At 39.5% G+C, this 18,173-nt stretch overlaps 1 protein-coding gene and 1 long non-coding RNA gene across 11 annotated transcripts in view; one reads left to right on the top strand and one right to left on the bottom strand.

Moving 5' to 3' along the window:
* The window catches only part of LOC142830216 (uncharacterized), a 47,479-nt gene that overhangs the window by 14,815 nt on the left and 14,491 nt on the right, over positions 1-18,173 (top strand). The window contains exon 1 of one of the 3 annotated variants that reach the window (XR_012905264.1): positions 13,698-16,051. The exons of the other annotated variants lie outside the window; for them this stretch is intronic. This is a non-coding gene — a long non-coding RNA (uncharacterized LOC142830216). Of the gene's footprint in view, positions 1-13,697; positions 16,052-18,173 lie in introns of those variants that run through there. 3 annotated transcript variants of the gene reach the window in all.
* Positions 1,345-18,173, bottom strand: part of CFAP54 (cilia and flagella associated protein 54) — a 238,111-nt gene continuing 221,282 nt past the window's right edge. For 7 of the 8 annotated variants that reach the window (XM_075933754.1, XM_075933762.1, XM_075933756.1 and 4 more), the window contains 6 exons: positions 16,171-16,382; positions 11,549-11,734; positions 10,389-10,495; positions 9,352-9,520; positions 7,908-7,985; positions 1,345-1,578 (listed from right to left, as the gene is read on the bottom strand). In XM_075933754.1, coding sequence (XP_075789869.1) covers positions 1,459-1,578; positions 7,908-7,985; positions 9,352-9,520; positions 10,389-10,495; positions 11,549-11,734; positions 16,171-16,382 — 872 coding nt within the window. In that variant the 3' untranslated portion in view covers positions 1,345-1,458. Of the gene's footprint in view, positions 1,579-7,907; positions 7,986-9,351; positions 9,521-10,388; positions 10,496-11,548; positions 11,735-16,170; positions 16,383-18,173 lie in introns of those variants that run through there. The other variant, XR_012905249.1, reaches the window with a different exon arrangement.

Below are 18,173 nucleotides of genomic sequence, written 5' to 3'. Positions count from 1 at the left end.
CAGAACAGAATCCAGGATTCTTGACTCTCAGTCTCGAACTCTATTCAGTAGGTACAACTCAACTAACTCCCTCAGTCCTTTCTGTCATTTTTATTGCTTGTTGTCTGAATTAATGTAGTTAGCAACGGTTTTGATGCACAATGGTCTTATACCTTGAGCAATGGCTAGGGACGAGAAACTCCCAAATTCTAATCTTGGATCTCACAGTGGCTATATGTCTACACTGCACTGCTCTTCCGGAAAAAGCTACGAAAATTGCAGTTCGCAATTTGCGTAGTTTTTTTCCACTTCTTATTTCGGAAGAGGCTTTTCCAACATTTGGCCTGTCATTTTCTGACACTGGGCCAAATGTCAGAAAAAAACCTTTTTACAGAACATCACTTCTTCCTTGTAAAACGAGATTTACACGGATGCTGAAAAAGCGTGTATGCTCTTCCAAAAAAAATTCAGAAGAGCAGATGCATTCCCTGGATGCAGCAGAGTGTAGAGTGTAAACATAGCCAGTGTTTTACTCTGTGATCTTGGTCAAACAACTTCATTTTTCTGTGTTTATTTCTCCTTTTGTAAAGTTGGAATAACACTTCCTTCCTTAGACGAATGTTTTGTATGTTTCTTGAGTTAATGTTTGTCAGAATTTTCAAACCATAATAATACTTAGCATTTACTTATATTTTCAGTGTTATTTTGTGAAGCATTTTAGTATTTTGTATGAAAAGTACATTTGTACTATACTTACATAGCTTTTAAATTTGCCTGTTTACAGATTATCTCTTCAGAATTATATGAAGACATCTCCATTGCTTTCTAACAAATCAGTTTCACTGTCAGCAGTATGTAAGACCTTTTCTTCCTTTAACAAAAAGTCTGAAATTGTAATTTAAAAGCAGTGAAATTGAAATGTGAAAAAGGTTAGGTGAAGAGTTTTAGGCAGTTTTAGGTGGTGACTACTTGCAAAAGCAGTTAAAAGTGTGCTGGTACGGTAAAGTTTAGCATATAACACATGCTTTATGGAAAAATCCATAGTTTACTTTTGAATATTAGAAAGCTACAAGGCCTGTAATATCTCAAAGGTAATCAGTCTTTTTGTCCTATTCACATTTTTTAATCTACACGAGGATTTTGAAAAGGAGAAACCCCAGCAAAATATGGACTAGTTTATTTAGGACTGAATAGCTTACATTCTAAATCTTTTTACTACAAAAATATCATATCAGAGCATTAATTCCCGAAAAAAAGACATTCTTTCCTTTAAAACACTTAGGGAAGTAGGAAAAGTATCTTTTTTTTAAAATAAACTGACATATTCCAAAATATAACTAAAAACTACACAAATTATTAGGGGCCAGATCTTGGTTCTATTAATATCAATGGCAAAATTCCTTTTGCCTTTAGTAGGAGCAGTTTGAACTTAAAAAGTATGCAATTCAGTATTTGATTAAGTTACTGCAGAAAGACAACTCAAGGGAGCAGAGACACAATCCAGTTGAAAAGACTTCCTCCTGCTATCACACATCCATTAGCAGGATCAAACATTTTCTCCAAATTCATGATTGACTGCAAAGTAATGTCAAATGGGACCTGGCAAAGACAAAAAAAAAATCTTTCTTAAGTAAATTGCTTTCTAATCAATAGAAATAAAAAGAGATATCTTAAATTAAGAAAAAAAAACAGGTTTCCCAAACACAGGTGCCCAAGTGAAATTATAAATTTCAAAGATAATTTGCAGAACAAATTGCAAATATTTGCTGCACATAAATAAGTTTGAGCCCAGTGACCTCTTCTTAAATAAAACCCCAGGGAAAAAAAGGCTAAGGGAGAAGAAAACCTCAGTAATATCCTTTCACAGAGTTTGTCTTTGATCATTCTGTGCCCCTCAAAGCTAGGGACTTTCACATATGCACTGGATGCCAGGACGTAAGGACCATCTGCCTCACTCAAGTCTTTGTGCCAACTGTTGAACTTTGGTTCCTTATGTCCAACATTCTTTGAAGCCACAGAGCCAGGGAATCCATTTGGCTACAATTATCTTTAGTCTCCCCCGCTTCCCTCTACACTCCCAATGAGTGCGTTCTAAAAGGAAAGAAAGTGTGTCCCAGGTTAATTAGCAGTTCCAAGTTAATCTCTGTGGAGCTTGTAAGAAGGTGATTCCAGTCCCCCTAACCTTGCCCCCAATTCATGTGAGACCACCCACTCCAGAATCTTCTTACTATATACTTTAGAAATGTACATCTGTCTGTCCATCTGTGAGTCTGTTTGTTCAAGAACTCCTCCTAAATGGTAAGACCTAGAAACATCAAATTTGGTATGCAGTTTCCGCTTATCATAACTTAAAGCAAGGTCAGAGTTTGATTGTGCCTGGAATTTGATTGTTTCTCATGAAATGGGTCTGGTAGGAGGGAGAGTTATACTGTAGAATGACCACAGGGAAGCCCGTAACCTCATCATACTGTCCGGGTCCCAGAGATGGGGACCTGGACAGTATGATGAGGTTACTGGTTCTGTGGATATGGGAAAGTCAGTGGATGTAATGTACCTTCACTTTAGCAAAGCTTTTGATATGATTTCCCACAATATTCTTGTCAGCAAGTTAAGGGAGTATGAATTGGATAAATGGACTGTAAGAAATCTGGCTAGACTGTCAGGCCCAACAGGTAGTGATCAATGGCTCGATGTCAGGTTGGTGGTTGGTATCTAGCGGAGTACCCCAAGGATCTGTTCAAGGAGCAATGGTCTCAAGTTACAGTGGGAGAGGTCTAGGTTGGATATTAGGAAAAACTATTTCACTAGAAGGGTGGTGAGGTACTGGAATGGGTTACCTAGGGAGGTGGTGGAATCTCCATCCCTTGAGGTTTTTAAGTCTCGGCTTGACAAAGCCCTGACTGGGTTGATTTAGTGGGATTGGTCCTGCCTTGCTTGAGCAGGGGGCTGGACTTGATGCTCTCCTGAGGTCTCTTCCAGCTCTATGATGGGGTAGAGGCACGAGAGCCTCATCCAGGAAGAGAAATGTAATCTTGGCATAGCTTGCTCCTTCTGTTCCTCTTCCTGTTCTTCCTCCTCAGTCAATACTCACAGAGGTTCAGCCTCCAGAAGGTGAGAGACCAATGGAGAAGGGAGAGGTGCAGGTCTCTGGCTTTGCTTTATGAGAGGTTTCCCAGATTGTATTATATACATGGCCCAAGGGACCCAGGATGGACAGCACAGAGGAAATGGACCGTGTGATTGCATCCATGGTGGTCTGTACCAAGACTGTGAACCAGATGTAGATTGTGCATAGTTGGGATGAGTAGACAGGCCCACTGATGGGGGGCACAGGGAGTGACTGTTTTAAAGGGGCCTAATGATTCAAAGGGGACCGGGGTTCCCAGATGCTGCAATTGCAGCAGGAGTGGCATCTGGAGCCCTGGGTTCTTTACATCGCCACCAGAGACCTGAGCGGTGCATTTCAGCATGGTTCAGATGGTGCTGAGGGGAGGGATGGTGTGGCCCAGACAGTGGGATGTGTAACCATGAAGAATCAATATATGGGAAAAGATGGCTTAATCAGTGCCAATTTGTCTTGTGCCATTGCCCTTGCCAGTACCAATTACTTTGCCAGTATCAACAATTTTGATGGCCTATCTCAGTCTCCAGACCTGAGGTCCAGTGTAGAGAGCTGTGGATCTGCCCAAAGAGGGTCTTTCAACTGTTTCTTCATTTTGGTATCAGAGGTACTTGCACAAGCCCTGAATCTTTTCCTCCTGTCAGATGATACTGAGGCAACTGACCTCTCAGGGACGTGTCTGGCCTCAAAGTGTTAGGAGGGTGCACAAGTCTCTTAATTCAAGCTAGAAAGCAACAACTTTATCTCCAAAGGGTGCAGAGAATGAGGATCAGCAGATGACCTGGCAGAGTGTGAGGGTCTCACAAGAGGAAAGTCAGGGTTTGGGTCCAGTGTAGATCACAGCATAAGGAGAAATTTTAAATATATGTCCCGGTCTTTTCTGGCTCTGGTTGTCTGGGACAGTGGGAACACTTTTGTGGGACGTATTCCTTTGACAGACAGCAAATACATTGCAAGTGGCCATCTGGCACTGGGAAGGTGGCTACGCAAGAGACACACATCTTATACAATCGGCGCATAAGGACGAGAGGGAAAAAAACTTCCTGGTCACAAAGGAAAGGAAACAGGGAAATTAAAACCTAAATTATGAAATAACTGTAACGGTAACTTTAAAACAAAATTTTTAAAAAGTTGAGATAGAGAAAAGGAAAAAAAGAAATACTAACTAAACTACAAACAACAAGGAAGGCACTACAGTATCTACTGAGAGAACAGGAGAAGCAGGCTTTGTTACAGATTCTGTCCCAGACCAAAGGTAGAGGTGAAGGAACAGGGAGCAGTTGGACAGCACAGCACTGTATACAGGAAACCCCTGACTTCCGACTGTCCGAGTTATGATCCCCCACACTTACAACCATTTTTGTAAGTGCAGAAAGGGCCAAAAATCCCCAACTTACGTCCTTGACCCCAAATTTATGACAGCACACAGCACCTATCGTAAATGAGTTTTCGAGTTATGACACCCCCAATCTTGCAACACTTCCCCGGGAACCAATTGCATCTCAAGTCAGGGGCTGCCTATATATATATCCTGCAAAATGAGGCAGGTGCCAATGGGTACAGCTGATGAGTATCTCCAATCCCAAGTGCCGTGGGTGCTTAGGGATATAAATCAAAGACCTGGTAAGCTTCCTCTACACAGACTTGAGGAGAAAGGTTGTCCTGGCCAGCTTATCAATAGCTTAATGAGATTTTATACTAGTGTTTTATCATCTACTATCACAACAGTTGCTTTTATGCTAGTTCCTCCTCACAGAATACCAAATAACTTGTACACCCTCCTCACACTTTGAGGTTACAAATAACCTGAAAAAAGAAAAGAAAAAAAAGAAAAGAGGCAGGAAGTCCATAGAGGACCAGTGGTTGAATTGTTATGCTGAGTCTGACCAACCAACAGATTTTTTAACATGGTATGCTGTGTTTCTTTTTAGTTAATACAGTGTTGGTGAAGTCATGTTGGCCCCAAAATATTAGAGAGAGAAGGTGGGTGAAGTAATATCTTTTATTGGACCAACTTCTGTTGGTGAGAGAGACAAGCTTTTGAGCTACACCGAGCACTTCTTCAGGTCTGGGAAACATACACTGGGTGTCACAGCTAAATACAAGGTGGGAAAGACTGTATGGCACAAGTAGTTAACACACATTTCAAAGGACAATTCAAAGTCAAGTGCTCTATCAACACCACTCCAGCCATAGAGGAATCAAAAAGCCGGAGATCTAGTGGGAAACAGATTGTTGTAATAAGTTATAAATCCAGTGTCTCTGTTCAGTCCATGATTTTTAGTGTCCAGCAAAGTTATCACTTCATGCTCTGGCTCTCATCTTTTTATGGTGTTTTGCAGGTTTCCTTCAAGATGAAGACTGAGGTCAGATACAGAATGATTGCTTTGTGAAAAGTGTTCACCATAAATGATTTGGTATTTTGTCTTCTATCATTTTTCTGTGAAAGTTCATTTGGGAACATAGTGATTGTCTGGTTTCACCCACATAGTTGTTATTGGGATATTCAGTGCACTGAATGAGATAAACGACATGTTGTAACAGGCATGTCTAGAACCCCTAGATCTTGAAAGGTGTGTTGTAGGAAGTGTTGATCACGCTAGCAGTGGAAATATCTAAACAGGTTTTTTATCAGTTGTTCATACAGGGTCTGGGCTGCTTTGTCAACATCTTGCACTCTACGATTAGCTTCAGCAATGTAACCCTATAGACAACTGCATACAAAAAACCCACAGATCACTACACCTACCTTCACAGATCTAATAAACATCCCAAACACACCTAGAAATCTATTATCTACATCCAAGCACACAGAATATATGCCAAAGAGAAAGTTCAGTAATGTGGGAGGGTCCCAAAGCTGTAGCCCAAAGTCCAAATGTATATACCGTAGTTAAAAATGCCATGTAGCCCAAGTCAGCTGGCATGGGCCAAGTGTAGGTATAGATGTTCCCGCTGAGTACATTTCCCAGATCTAAAGAAGAACTTTGTATAAGCTCAAAAGCTTGTCTCTTGACAGGTATGTCTACTCAGAAAAGTTATTTCGAAATAACTTTTCTAGCATCTACACAAGCCAACCACTATTTCGAAATTATTTCAAAATAGTGGAGGGCTTATTTTGAAATTGGTAAACCTCATTCCACGAGGAATAGCACCTATTTCAAAATAGCTATTTCGAAATAGGTGCTGTGTAGACAGGGAATAGGGGCTATTTTGAAATAGGGGGCCTCCAGCCCTTCCCAGGGTGCCCTGGTGGCCATTATAGGCACAAACAGGAAAACTCCTCTCCTCCCTCCCCCTCCCAGAGCCCTTAAAGGGGTAGAGTCTGGCTATAGTCTTTTGTGGCTAGCACCAGTCCTGCCAGCCCAGAGCCACTCTGCTGCTGCCCGTGACTCAGGCCACAGCATGAGCCAGCAAGCCACTGGCAGCCCAGCCCTCCACCGCTCCCCAGGACCAGTCTGCCAGCTCCCAGGAGGCTGCCAGTGGCCAGAGAAGGCGGGTGCCTTCTTGGTCCAGTGCGGAGATCATGGACCTGATTGAGGTTTGGGGGGATGCCGCCAATGTCCATGATCTCCGCACTAGCTGGAGGAACGCGGCCGTCTACAGCCAGATGGCTGCCAGCCTGGCCACCAAAGGCCACATCCGAACCCAGGAGCAGGTTTGAATGAAAATTAAGGAGCTGTGGCAGGTGTATGCCAGGGCCACAGGGGGCAGCTCCCAACCAGGAGCAGACCCAGAGAGTTGCCCCTATTTGGACACCCTGGACCACATCCTGGGGGGTGGGACAGTCCATGCCCCCCAGGTGGTCATTGACCCTGGGGCAGAGGGCCCTGACCAGGGCATGAGGAGGAGGACGACGAGGGCCAGGAGCAGCATGAACCAGGAGGGAGTGTGCTACGCAGCCAGGACCCCCAAGCCGTCCCAGTGGACCTGTCACCGGTGTTGTCCAAGGCCGGTGAGGCAACAAGATATGAGTGCCATCACTGTCCCCTTATTTGGGGGTGGGAGGAAAGGGAGTCCAGGGACTGCGTGCATGGGCCTTGTTGACCACAGATCATGCAGCAACCTGTGCACATGCGAGCACGTGCCATGCCACCCCTGGGCACGTGGCCCCAGCTGGCTGCCACACAAGGGCCTTGGCCTGTTAGCCACACACATGTGTGAAGAGACATGACATGCTCCTGAACCCAGGGTGGGACACAGCAGGACGCGCTGCCTCCACAAGCCCCCTCTGCACAGAGGCAGGGGACATCTCCCCACCCCCACACACCCACACTGATGCAGCACAGGGGCATGGGTGCAGTCTCCGGGCAGCTCCCACTCCCGGGGAATAGCAGGATGTCCCGAACATGGATGAAAAGCGTAATAATCTACCTCCCAAAAATGTTGGTAGTAAGAGTAAAAAAGAACCAAAGGAAAGCACAAATGCCTTAAGGGTGCAAAGCTAGATGTAGGGATGTGTATAGTCAATATAGTTAAAAGTGCTGGGAATCTGGTATAATCCATGCAAAGATATAGATCTTGGCAAAGGTGAACAAGGGAAAAATTACACAATTCTACTGTGAGCATTTTTAATTTTCTATAGTATGTGGAAGAAAGTGTTTGTAGGTCAAACAATGAAAACACAAGGTTTATAACCATGCTATTGTATACATCAATGCTATTTTGATTGTATAAATCTCTTAAAAAGCAGTAACACAGGAAAGAAAATAGGAAAGACACTGATTGATATCATCTGTATTTTAATTTGATCAAATAATTTTAGCCTTGAAGAAAAAGAGGTTTTTTAAAAGTCAGAATATCATACCTCAGTTAATGGAGAAGACAGATCTGAAACACCACACAGCAAAGCTTTTACTTCAGACAAACATTGTTTAAGCATTTCCTAATGATAACAAAAAAGGGGAAAAATTAAGCTGTATTTTCTGTTTTCTGCTATGAACTATTAGATATCATTTTAAAAAATCTTATTCAGTGCATCACAATCATGGGGTTATTGTTTTGACAGAATTCCAAGTGTGGGAATGTTTATGTTCCATTTTTTAACACTGCAGAGAAGTGATACTCAGACATCTTAGGTTTATAAAGTACCAGATTTACAATATCCACAATATAATCATGCCAATATTTTCTATAGCAGCTCAAGGGCCTATCCTTTAGTACTTATTCAGGCAAAACACCAACTGATTTCAGGAGAGAGCCCCCTATAAGTGTATTTTTGCCACACATTTATAGAAGACATTAGAATTCAGCAGACAAGAGGACATTTAAGTACATGTAACATACAGAAGAAATGCCACAACCAATTAGCATTCCAGACTGTGTTTTTCAGATCACTGACTTATTTACTAATGAAAGTTTGAACAAAAACCTTCAGCTAATCAGAAACAGTCACTAAAGGCCAGCTCTGTCTACCTTGTAAAAGCACTGTATTCTGTGATTGGCTGAAGCACCATTTGTTCTTCAAGCCAGTCAGAATGCAGGTTTTCAATAACGGCACAGTGAGCAATTGTCACCGCTTCACAGCGCCCATCAAGCAAAATGACAGCATCTACATCATTAATCATTTCATATAATAGATATAAAGAGAATACTGTCACATGATAAATGTCTCCCACTTTGAAAATAAATGTCTACTTTTCCTTGGCATTTATCAAGCAGCAGTTATGCTGCAGCAACATTCTATTCCATTGACATTATCTCAAAGAGACCACATGGAAATTCTGAAACTGCTTCTTTTGTATTTATTTATTTCTGCCACTGAGCCATATTCAGCCTTGCTAATAAAAAAGAGCATGGTGGTACAGAGAAAATTAAAAGAAATTCTTTGCCAGTGTTAACCCTACTCAGAGTTATTGGAAGGTTCTCTTTTTAAAATCCAATCACTGGCTATCCTGCACTGAAGATGTATAAACTATTTTGTCAAAAGACCTTTTGTGTTGATCTTCATGGCCAACATTTTCAAATACAGATCACTAAAATAATTAGACACTTACTGAAAATGTGGCCTTTACTTTTAGGGGCACAGAACATATTTTATGTTTGTCAAGTGTCAGGCACAGGAAAGAAGTTACAAAGTTAAAGATTATGTGTGGTGAGTAAAAATGTTTCATTCTTCCTTAAAGTAGTTAAGAGAGGTCTCCCGTTTTTGTTTTTTTCTCCCAACTTTCCCATTTCCTCAAAAATAAACATCTAAGACATCAGACAATCAGAGATATTTAGAATCCTGAGCATAATTTGTCCTCACTTACTTCTATTCTTTCATCAAATTGCACCTTGGCAAGATTAATTTTGGACTTCGTTGAAAGTATTCGTTTTGGTCCTTCACTTTGTACTTGTAAAGAAAAACTTGTAGAGGACTGCATCAAAATTTCAATTTGATGTTTCACATTAGACAATTGTTCACGTAAAGAAATAATTCTAAAAAGAACAATGTTGTATCTGTTAATAATTTCCATACATAAACAAATTGACATAGGATATTTCTTGTACAGTTTTTTGTGATGATTTCTTTCATTTCAAGCCTAATCCTGCAGTTTTGTACAAATCCAACTTTTACTGAAGACAATGGAAATATTAGATGTGAAGGAATTCAGTATTAGGCACTTTGCAATTTAAAAGAACCACAATAGAAATGTTAAAAAGAAACATACTTAAAAAATACTAGTTTCTCCTGCTGCCTTTGTTCATATGGCATATGTTTTGTATGCCAGCACACATCAATTAAATTTAACAATTTGATGATCTGGATTGGATTTGAAATAATACAAAAGATATTGCTATAGTTTGTGTAGCAAAACTGGAAAGTTCCTGAACTTTACTGGGCCAGGGATACCTTGTATAAACTATTTTGTCAAAAGACCTTTTGTGTTGATCTTCATGGCCAACATTTTCAAATACAGATCACTAAAATAATTAGACACTTACTGAAAATGTGGCCTCACAATATTACTCACTTCACAATGTTCCCTGGTGCGTCATCCAGTCCAATTCTGCACAGCTCAACCAATACTGCTTCCATTTCTTTCCTTGGGAGTCTATCACAGTCTGATAGATCTTAAAGTTTACTGCTATTCAGCCTATAATTTATTTTACCTAATTTTATCTCATTATTCCTAGCTATTCCTCCTTTTACCCAGCTGATCTCTATCTTTAGTATCTATCTTCAAATACGAAGTTATATTTCTAAGCTGTCATCATTTTATTAAGACACAAATTATGTATACAGTAGACATAACACACACATAATATAGCATGTACTAATACAACAACGTCTGTGATTAGTTACCTAGTCAGTGGAATCCACAAGTGACCAGAAAACACATTAGCGGAATTAAAAGTCTTAATGCTGACAATCTTGACATACTTTGTATTGTAAGCATAAAGCAGCAAAACCTGTAAAGAAATGGGAATATGTAAGATATGGTATTTCAGATATAATGTATTTCAATAGCAATATACAAATTAATATCTCTATTGACTTCAGTATGTCTATTTGCTATGTCTGAACTGCATCCCTCTTTCAAAAGAGGGATGTAAATTAGATCAAAATTGCAAATGAAGCCCCGATTTGAATTTCCCGTGCTTCATTTGCATAATGGCAGCTGCGAGTTCTTTCGAAAATGGGTATTTTGAAAGCAAACCTGCTGTCTAGATGCGGTTCTTTTGAAAAAAACCACCCTTTTTCAAAAGATCCTGTATTCCTCAAAAAGGGTACGTCTAAACTACGTTCTATTTTCAAAAGAGGATATGCGGGAATTTGCATATCTTCTTCTGATCTCACTTTCGAAAGCGGAGCTTTTCAGGGAAAAAACCTTTTTTGAAAAAAACCCGTAAACCTCATTTTTTAAGGAAGACCATTTTTTTTAAAAAAGGGTTTTTTCCCCCCCAGAAAAAACGCATCCAGCCTAAATTTAATCCTTTGTCCAAAAGTGTTTGCAGAATCAGTACCTTATATCGTCATCTATTTGGGGCAGAAGTTGTTTGTTATCAAATTACTTGTATAGCATCCAGATCATTGTAGATGCAACCACTAATTAAGTAAATAATTTCTGTGGATCTGAAAGTTTATGCTTCATGGCATGACCCCCACCCTGAATACACCCCCACTTCCTGACCTTATTCAATCACACATTGCAGAGTTTTCACCTCATGCAGGCTGAACAGAGGGCTTCTGCTGTATGTGGGTTAGCAGACATGTTACTATTTAATTTTCTTCTAAGCTCTGGTGTGTGTAAGTCATAGCCCTATTTGAATTAATTTGATTTTGTGGTTGAAAATCTATTTCTTATAGTAGATGAAAAATTTTGTTGAATATACAGGCAACATCAGACATATGGTATCATGCAGTTTATGTATACATGATTTATACAAGTTTCATGTATTGCAATTAAATGCACTTGGGGGGAGGGTTTAAGTTCCAACATTTCTTTCATTTTGTAATTATACCATAGTCTCCATATCTTTTGTTGATTTCTCCAGAGATGGAATGTACCACTGAATGCAAAGTTCCTTGTTTGGAGCAATAGTTGCCTTCCTGTCATGCTGAACATCTGTGTCTGTGCTAAAAGAAACAGAGGAAGCAATTCTCATTGAGGACATCTTATGTGAGACTCCAGGGACTTCTAGACATGTCTGAAAAACAAATATAAAGCAAAATAATGTTTATAATTTTTCCAATATAAAATGAATTTGGCTACAGGGTAGTTTTAGACCAGTTGTTTTCCACCTGGGCTGTGTGGAACCTCTGGAGGTCGACAGGCAATGTTTAAGATTTCCAAAGGAATTTGCACCATCATTTGACATTTTTATGGGTTCACAAATACGAAGATTGAAAATCTACACTGTGTTTTAGTCCCACTAATTACCAATGACATACCCATAATGTTTTCTTGGTAAAGCAAAGTACACTCTGTCCCTGGAGGTACTCCATGCTGCACATGGTACATTAGTGTGTCTGATTTTAGTTATGCACTCTTAATCATTCACAAAATAAGACTGCCTTTAAGACACTTGAGCCTCCAATGCCTGATTAAACCCTTTTTATACACATATACATGTTAACATGAAGATGAATCAAACTTATGAGAACATTCTAATATGGGCCTGGAAATAGGGATTTCGTTTTTGATAGCTCTATGATTTTGCAATAGCTAGTCTATGTTGTATAGTTTAATTAAGGATATAAATTTCTTTTTACAGTTATATTTTTAATATATCACACAGGACCGTGTGGCATATTTTTTTTAATTGTACAGCCTCTTTTGTTGTTGTTTATATCACATTGAACCTTTCCGAAATGCAATTGCACCGCTACTCCTGTCAAACTGGAGGGTTGCTGGACTACAGAAATAGGTACTGATCATCTCAGCTTTCTCAAAATCTTGTAAACATCAAACTGCTGTTTTACATATTTCCTATCCTCTACTGTCACAGAGTGATAATAAAAGTAAGCATGAAAAATTCAAAAAGGATACACATTTTTTGAAAATGTAATGTAATTTGTTTGGATTCTTTGTTCAAGAGAAAAAAGTTTTAATAGATGAAAAAAGTTATACAGACATACATAAGTGATGAGATCCTGTATATGACAATGATCCTTTCAATAAGTCAGCTACCTATTTGTAGTGTAAAAAAAATTTCAAGGTGTAGATATCAAATAACAAGAACTTTTAAAAAAATAATGCACAGAGCCTGCAGAATGATTAAGGCTTCTAAAATGTTATTATAAAAATCAATGAAGCTTTGAGCTGATAACAAAAAATAAAAAACTTTATGCTTGTAGCTGTCCACAACAGTGAACTAACACATGATTATGCCACTTGTACCTGTCATAAACATAACAGTGATTGCTGGAGCTGATTATTCTAGTACACTGTAATACTAATTATATCAAAAGAAGAGCAGACTGAGTAAAACAGTTTTTGATATATAATGGTTGTTATAAATGTCAAATACCATATAGTTTCCGTTTATTCAACAGGGCAAATAGCATTTCATTGTTGGGAACTGGGTAATGATACGCTGTCTTACATTACCAAAAGTTCACCAACTCTAAAGAGCTACTTCCATAAAAACAGTTAAATTCAGATGGGTAAGAGGACACAGTTTTGCAGGTTTATATGAAAACAAGAAATGACAGTAAAATTAACCATAAAAAATAACCTGTTATTTTAATATTGTAATGTAATTGGTATTCCTGGTAAGATGAAGAGTGGGATGGGAAGAAAACAATGTTTAACTTTAAATTGAGGCTTCAGAAACTAAAATCAGTATACATGGCATCATTATTGGATATCCTACACATAGATTTGAGACTTGGACTTTCTTTTACTGAACTATACAAAAATGATCTCTGATTTGCATCTCAAATAAGGGGAAAAACTTGTAAGGAAATATACCAGATCCAGCTTGATGAATCTTCAGGGGGTAGCCGAGTTAGTCTGTTTCAGAAAAAACAACAAATGGTCTGGTAACACTTTATAGACTAATGAAACATGTAGATGCTATCATGAGCTTTCGTGGGCACAGCCACTTCAGATGAAGAAGTGGGCTGTGCCCACAAAAGCTCATGATACCATCTACATGTTTTGTTAATCTATAAAGTGCTACCAGACCTTTTGTTGTTTTTACCTTAAGAATGTTATTAGGAGGAAGCAGAGAGCCTACATTGCATGAAGAGAAGCTTGATAAGCAAAGAAAGCTACATTTTGGAGGTTAAAAATATAGGAATAAAATGGAAATACCTAAAAGACAATCTAAATTAATTCATATCAAGAGGCTGCAGGATCTGGGCGGGGGATGGGATGCAGGAGGGGGTGAGGGTGCAAGATCTGGGTGGGAAGTGAGGTGCAAGAGTAGGCTGGGAATAGGGTGTCTTGCCAGGGAGAGAGGTAAGTGCAAGGAAAGGTGCTGCACGTGGCCAGGAGAGGATGTAGGAGCCAGGGTGGGTGCAGGAGCAGGTTGGGAGGTGCGGGGTCTCAGTGGAAGAGTATATGTGAGGGGGCTGGGCATGAGAAGTTTGGGGGGCACTTACTTGCCTTTGTGCCCTGCACCACTTCCAGGCACAGCCTCCTGCTACTTCCACTGGCCGGATTCCAGCCAATGGGAGCAGCAAGGAAAGCCTCCAAGCCCATGAGCTGCTGTTCCCTCAGCCAGGGGAGAGGAAGGAGGAGTGCTTCTTCCCCATGAGCTGGATCAAGCTGCAAGGCTCAGGGCTCTCACACAGACTCCCTATGAGCTCCATCAAGCTGCAAGGCTCAGCGCTCACACACACACACACGCATGCGCTGGTGCTTCAACCTTGCAGCGGAGGGAGAGCGAGGCTGGAGCACCAGCACAGGCTCCCCGCTGTGGGGAGAAGATGAGGGACTGAGCTCAAGCCGTGGACCCTGGAAGTTGGCTGTGGACCACTAATGGTCCATGGACCAGACTTAGAGAACCACTGAGTTAGACCCTGAGCATATGAGCAATATCCAGCTGTCAGAAATAGATTTTTCTGAAAAAGAATTCTATGTATTAACTCAAGAGACCTGCACATTGAGCCCTGGTCTACACTAGGACTTTATTTCAAAATAACCACATTAATGGAGCTTGCCTTAGACTAATTTTAAGGCTTCCCTGTAATGTGGACATGCTAGTTCCGGTTTGTTAAACTGGGAGTTATTATGCAAAATTTACTAATTTTGAAATAGTTTCCTAATGTAGACATGGCCCTAGTGTCCTATATCTCGCCAGCACAGCAATATTGCTGATCACAGTCGCAGATAGGCCACATGCCATTAGAGGCAACCTCATCATACCATCTCCTCCATAAACATAACAAGCTCAATCTTGAAACAAATTAAGCTTTTTTACCCCTAGTAATCTTCTTGAAAGGTTGTTTCTGAGCTTCATTACTATGTTGATTAGAAACCTTTGTCTAATTTGAAGCCTAAATTTGTTGATGGGCAATTTAAATTCATTTGCTCTGGGGCTAACATTGGCTTTTAGTATAACTAATTCTCTCCCTCCTTGGTATTTATCACACTAATGTATTTATAGACAGCAATCATATCTCTCCACAACCCTCTTTTGATTAGGCTAAATAAGCCAAGTGCCTTAAGTCTCCTCTCATGAGGTAGGTTTCTCTGATCATCCTAGTAGCCCTTCTTTGGACCTGTTCTAATCTGAAGTCTTCCTTCTTAAACATGGGGGGCCAGAATTGAACTCAGTATTCAGATAAGTCTTATATAATGCCAACAACACTTCTCAGTCTCTACCGAAAATATCATGCCTGATGCACACTATGGTTGCATTAGCCTTTATCACAGCTGCATCACATTGATGACTCATAGTGACCCTGTGGCTAACCACTACACCCATGTCTTTTTCTTCTTCTGTTGATTCTAATTAATACATCCTCCCAGCGTACAGCACAAATCTTTATTTTTAGCCCCTAAATGCAAAGTGCAAAGTCATGACTATTAAATATCATCCCATTTCTGTTACTCTAATTTTCAAGGTCTTCCAAATCTTCTTGTATGATATTCCAGTCCTCCTCCATGTTGGCAATATCTCGAAAGTTTGTCATCCACAAATTTTATCAGCACACTTCTACATTTTGTGCTAAGGTTATTAACGAGCATCTATTATATACTTTGAATTTTATTTGTTTATGGATTTGTTTGTGCAAAATAAAGTCATACTTCACGTTTATTTAAAGATACCAAATTTTGACATTTTCTTCAGTTTTTTATGAATTTTTCCTTCAAAGTAACAAACAGTATAATTGTTTCTATTTTTCATGCTGCAAGCACAATTGGATGTAATTCACTCCTGTGAAGAGGATCAGAACAAAAGACTGTGGAATAATTAATTCCTCAAAATAAGTCTTAAGCAGGACTTAAATGTTGCATGGGCTTTATGTTGGCCCTGTGCACTGCTGTGAATTTTACCCTTGTAAAACAACAGGTAAGAATTCTTTACAATAATTTTACCCTTGTAAAACAACTTGGAAAATGCATGAAACTGAATGAAGAGTGCAAAGCATATCATAGAAGCACAACAGAGAAATTATTTTAAAAATATACCTTTACGGGATTAGCAGCCAAACTAACACATGGCATTTCTAAAACCTGCAGCTGTTTAGGAAAATCTTCAATACAACATGCTGAATATATATGCAGGTGTTTTTTTAGGAAAAAATGCATTTCTGCTAAACGTGGAACAATTCCTGTATCAAAAGCAGAAGTGAACAGTGCATCTTCCATAGAAAATGATCCAGGTGTTGATTTGGAGACAGCTGTAAAAAGAGAGAATCTTTATTAATGTATCATTTGTCATTTAGAACTACAGCCTTTCTATGACTGCTTGACATTTATAAATCCAAAACATATAATACATTTAAATAAATATAGTAACAAATCTGTAAATATATTTTTCAGTATTACTGAGCTGATGTCTCATAATTCTATTGTTTATTTGATGTGTAGCACAATGAAGCCATGGACAATAATTATAACTATCTATTCCTGAATAAACATAAAAGTAGAGTAAGAATCCATACCATTCTATGACAGAGTAGAGCACCCAACTCTCTGTCAGTGCTTGCAGAAAGAAAAGTTTTCTGAGGTGATTATTTTAAGAATTGATTAGTGGAAGGAAGAATTCATCTCTCTCAGGAGCTCAGTTAGGCTATGTCTGCACTACCAGTTTTTTTCAAAATAAGTTATTTTTAAATAATAACTCCCAAAATAATTATTTCAAAATAAGCTATTCCTCTTCACAATCAGGTATTATTATTTCAAAATAAGAAGCCCTTTATTTCGAAATAACAGACTTGATATTATTTCACACTATGGGTACGTCTACACTTGCTCCCTAGTTCGAACTAGGGATGCAAATGTAGCCGACCAAAATTGCTAATGAAGCAGGGATTTAAATATCCCGCGCTTCATTAGCATAATCTCGCCCATGCACTATTTCGCTCGCCAGCTGATTCGAACCAGGAAGTGTACTCCAGGATGCATTAGTTCGAATCAAACCCCTTGATTTGAAATAACATTACTCCTCAAAAATGAGAAGTAACGTTAGTTCAAACCATTAGCAATTTCAGTTGGTCACATTTGCATCCCTAGTTCGAACTAGGGAGCAAGTGGCTTTTGCGCAAAAAGGACCTGTGTGGACCCCCTCTTTTTCAGAAAGAACGGGTCTTGAGCAAAAGGGGTTTTTGCACAAAAAGGAGCTGTCTACGCAGCTCATTTTGGCGCAAAAGCCTCTTGCACAAAAGCAGCTGCTAATTAATTATGCAAATGAAGCATGCAATATTGTACTCCGTGCTTCATTTGCATAAGCTTTGTGGAAGAAGGCTGCAGTATAGACGTAGCCAAGAGGAGTTATTTTGAAATAACTCCCTAGTGTAGACATGCCCTTAGGGCTTACCCTGAGACAACAGCTGGAGAGGACCAAAACCACCCCTGGAGCCTTGGACATAGAGGCTACGTCTAAACTACACCCCTCTGTCGGCAGAGCGATGTAAATAAGATGTATCAAAAGTGCAAATGAAGCCAGGATTTAAATATCCAATGCTTCATTTGTATAGTGGCGACCGCCGCTTTTTTTCCTGAAACGGGGCTTTTCGGAAAAAAAACCCGGCAGTTTAGATGGGTCATTTTCGACAGGCATATTTTTTGAGGAGTACAGGATCTTTTGAAATGGAGCATTTCTGTCGAAAATGCCCCGTCTAAACTACCGTTTTGTTTTTTTCAAAAAGCCCTGTTTCGAAAAAAAAGCAGTGGCCATCATTATGCAAATGAAGTGCGGGATATTTAAATCCTGGATTCATTTGCACTTTTGATACATCTAATTTACATCCTTCTGCCAACAGAGGAGTGTAGTTTAGATGTAGCTAGAGTTTTTTAAGTGCAACTCTCTCACTGTGACCTTGATAACTGAATGTTTACTGAGGCCTCCAAAATTAAAAAAATAAACCTTTCAAAATTAAATAGATTATTGAAATAAGAGCAAAAAATTCAAGAAACTCATTTGGTGATAGGTTTATGTTCATTTAGGATTGTTTTATACTGGCCTAACC

The sequence above is a fragment of the Pelodiscus sinensis genome, chromosome 1 (assembly GCF_049634645.1).
Source record: "Pelodiscus sinensis isolate JC-2024 chromosome 1, ASM4963464v1, whole genome shotgun sequence".
NCBI lineage: Eukaryota > Metazoa > Chordata > Testudines > Trionychidae > Pelodiscus > Pelodiscus sinensis.
The sequence above is the reverse complement of the archived record's forward strand: the minus strand, read 5'-3'. Positions and strand labels throughout refer to the sequence as shown.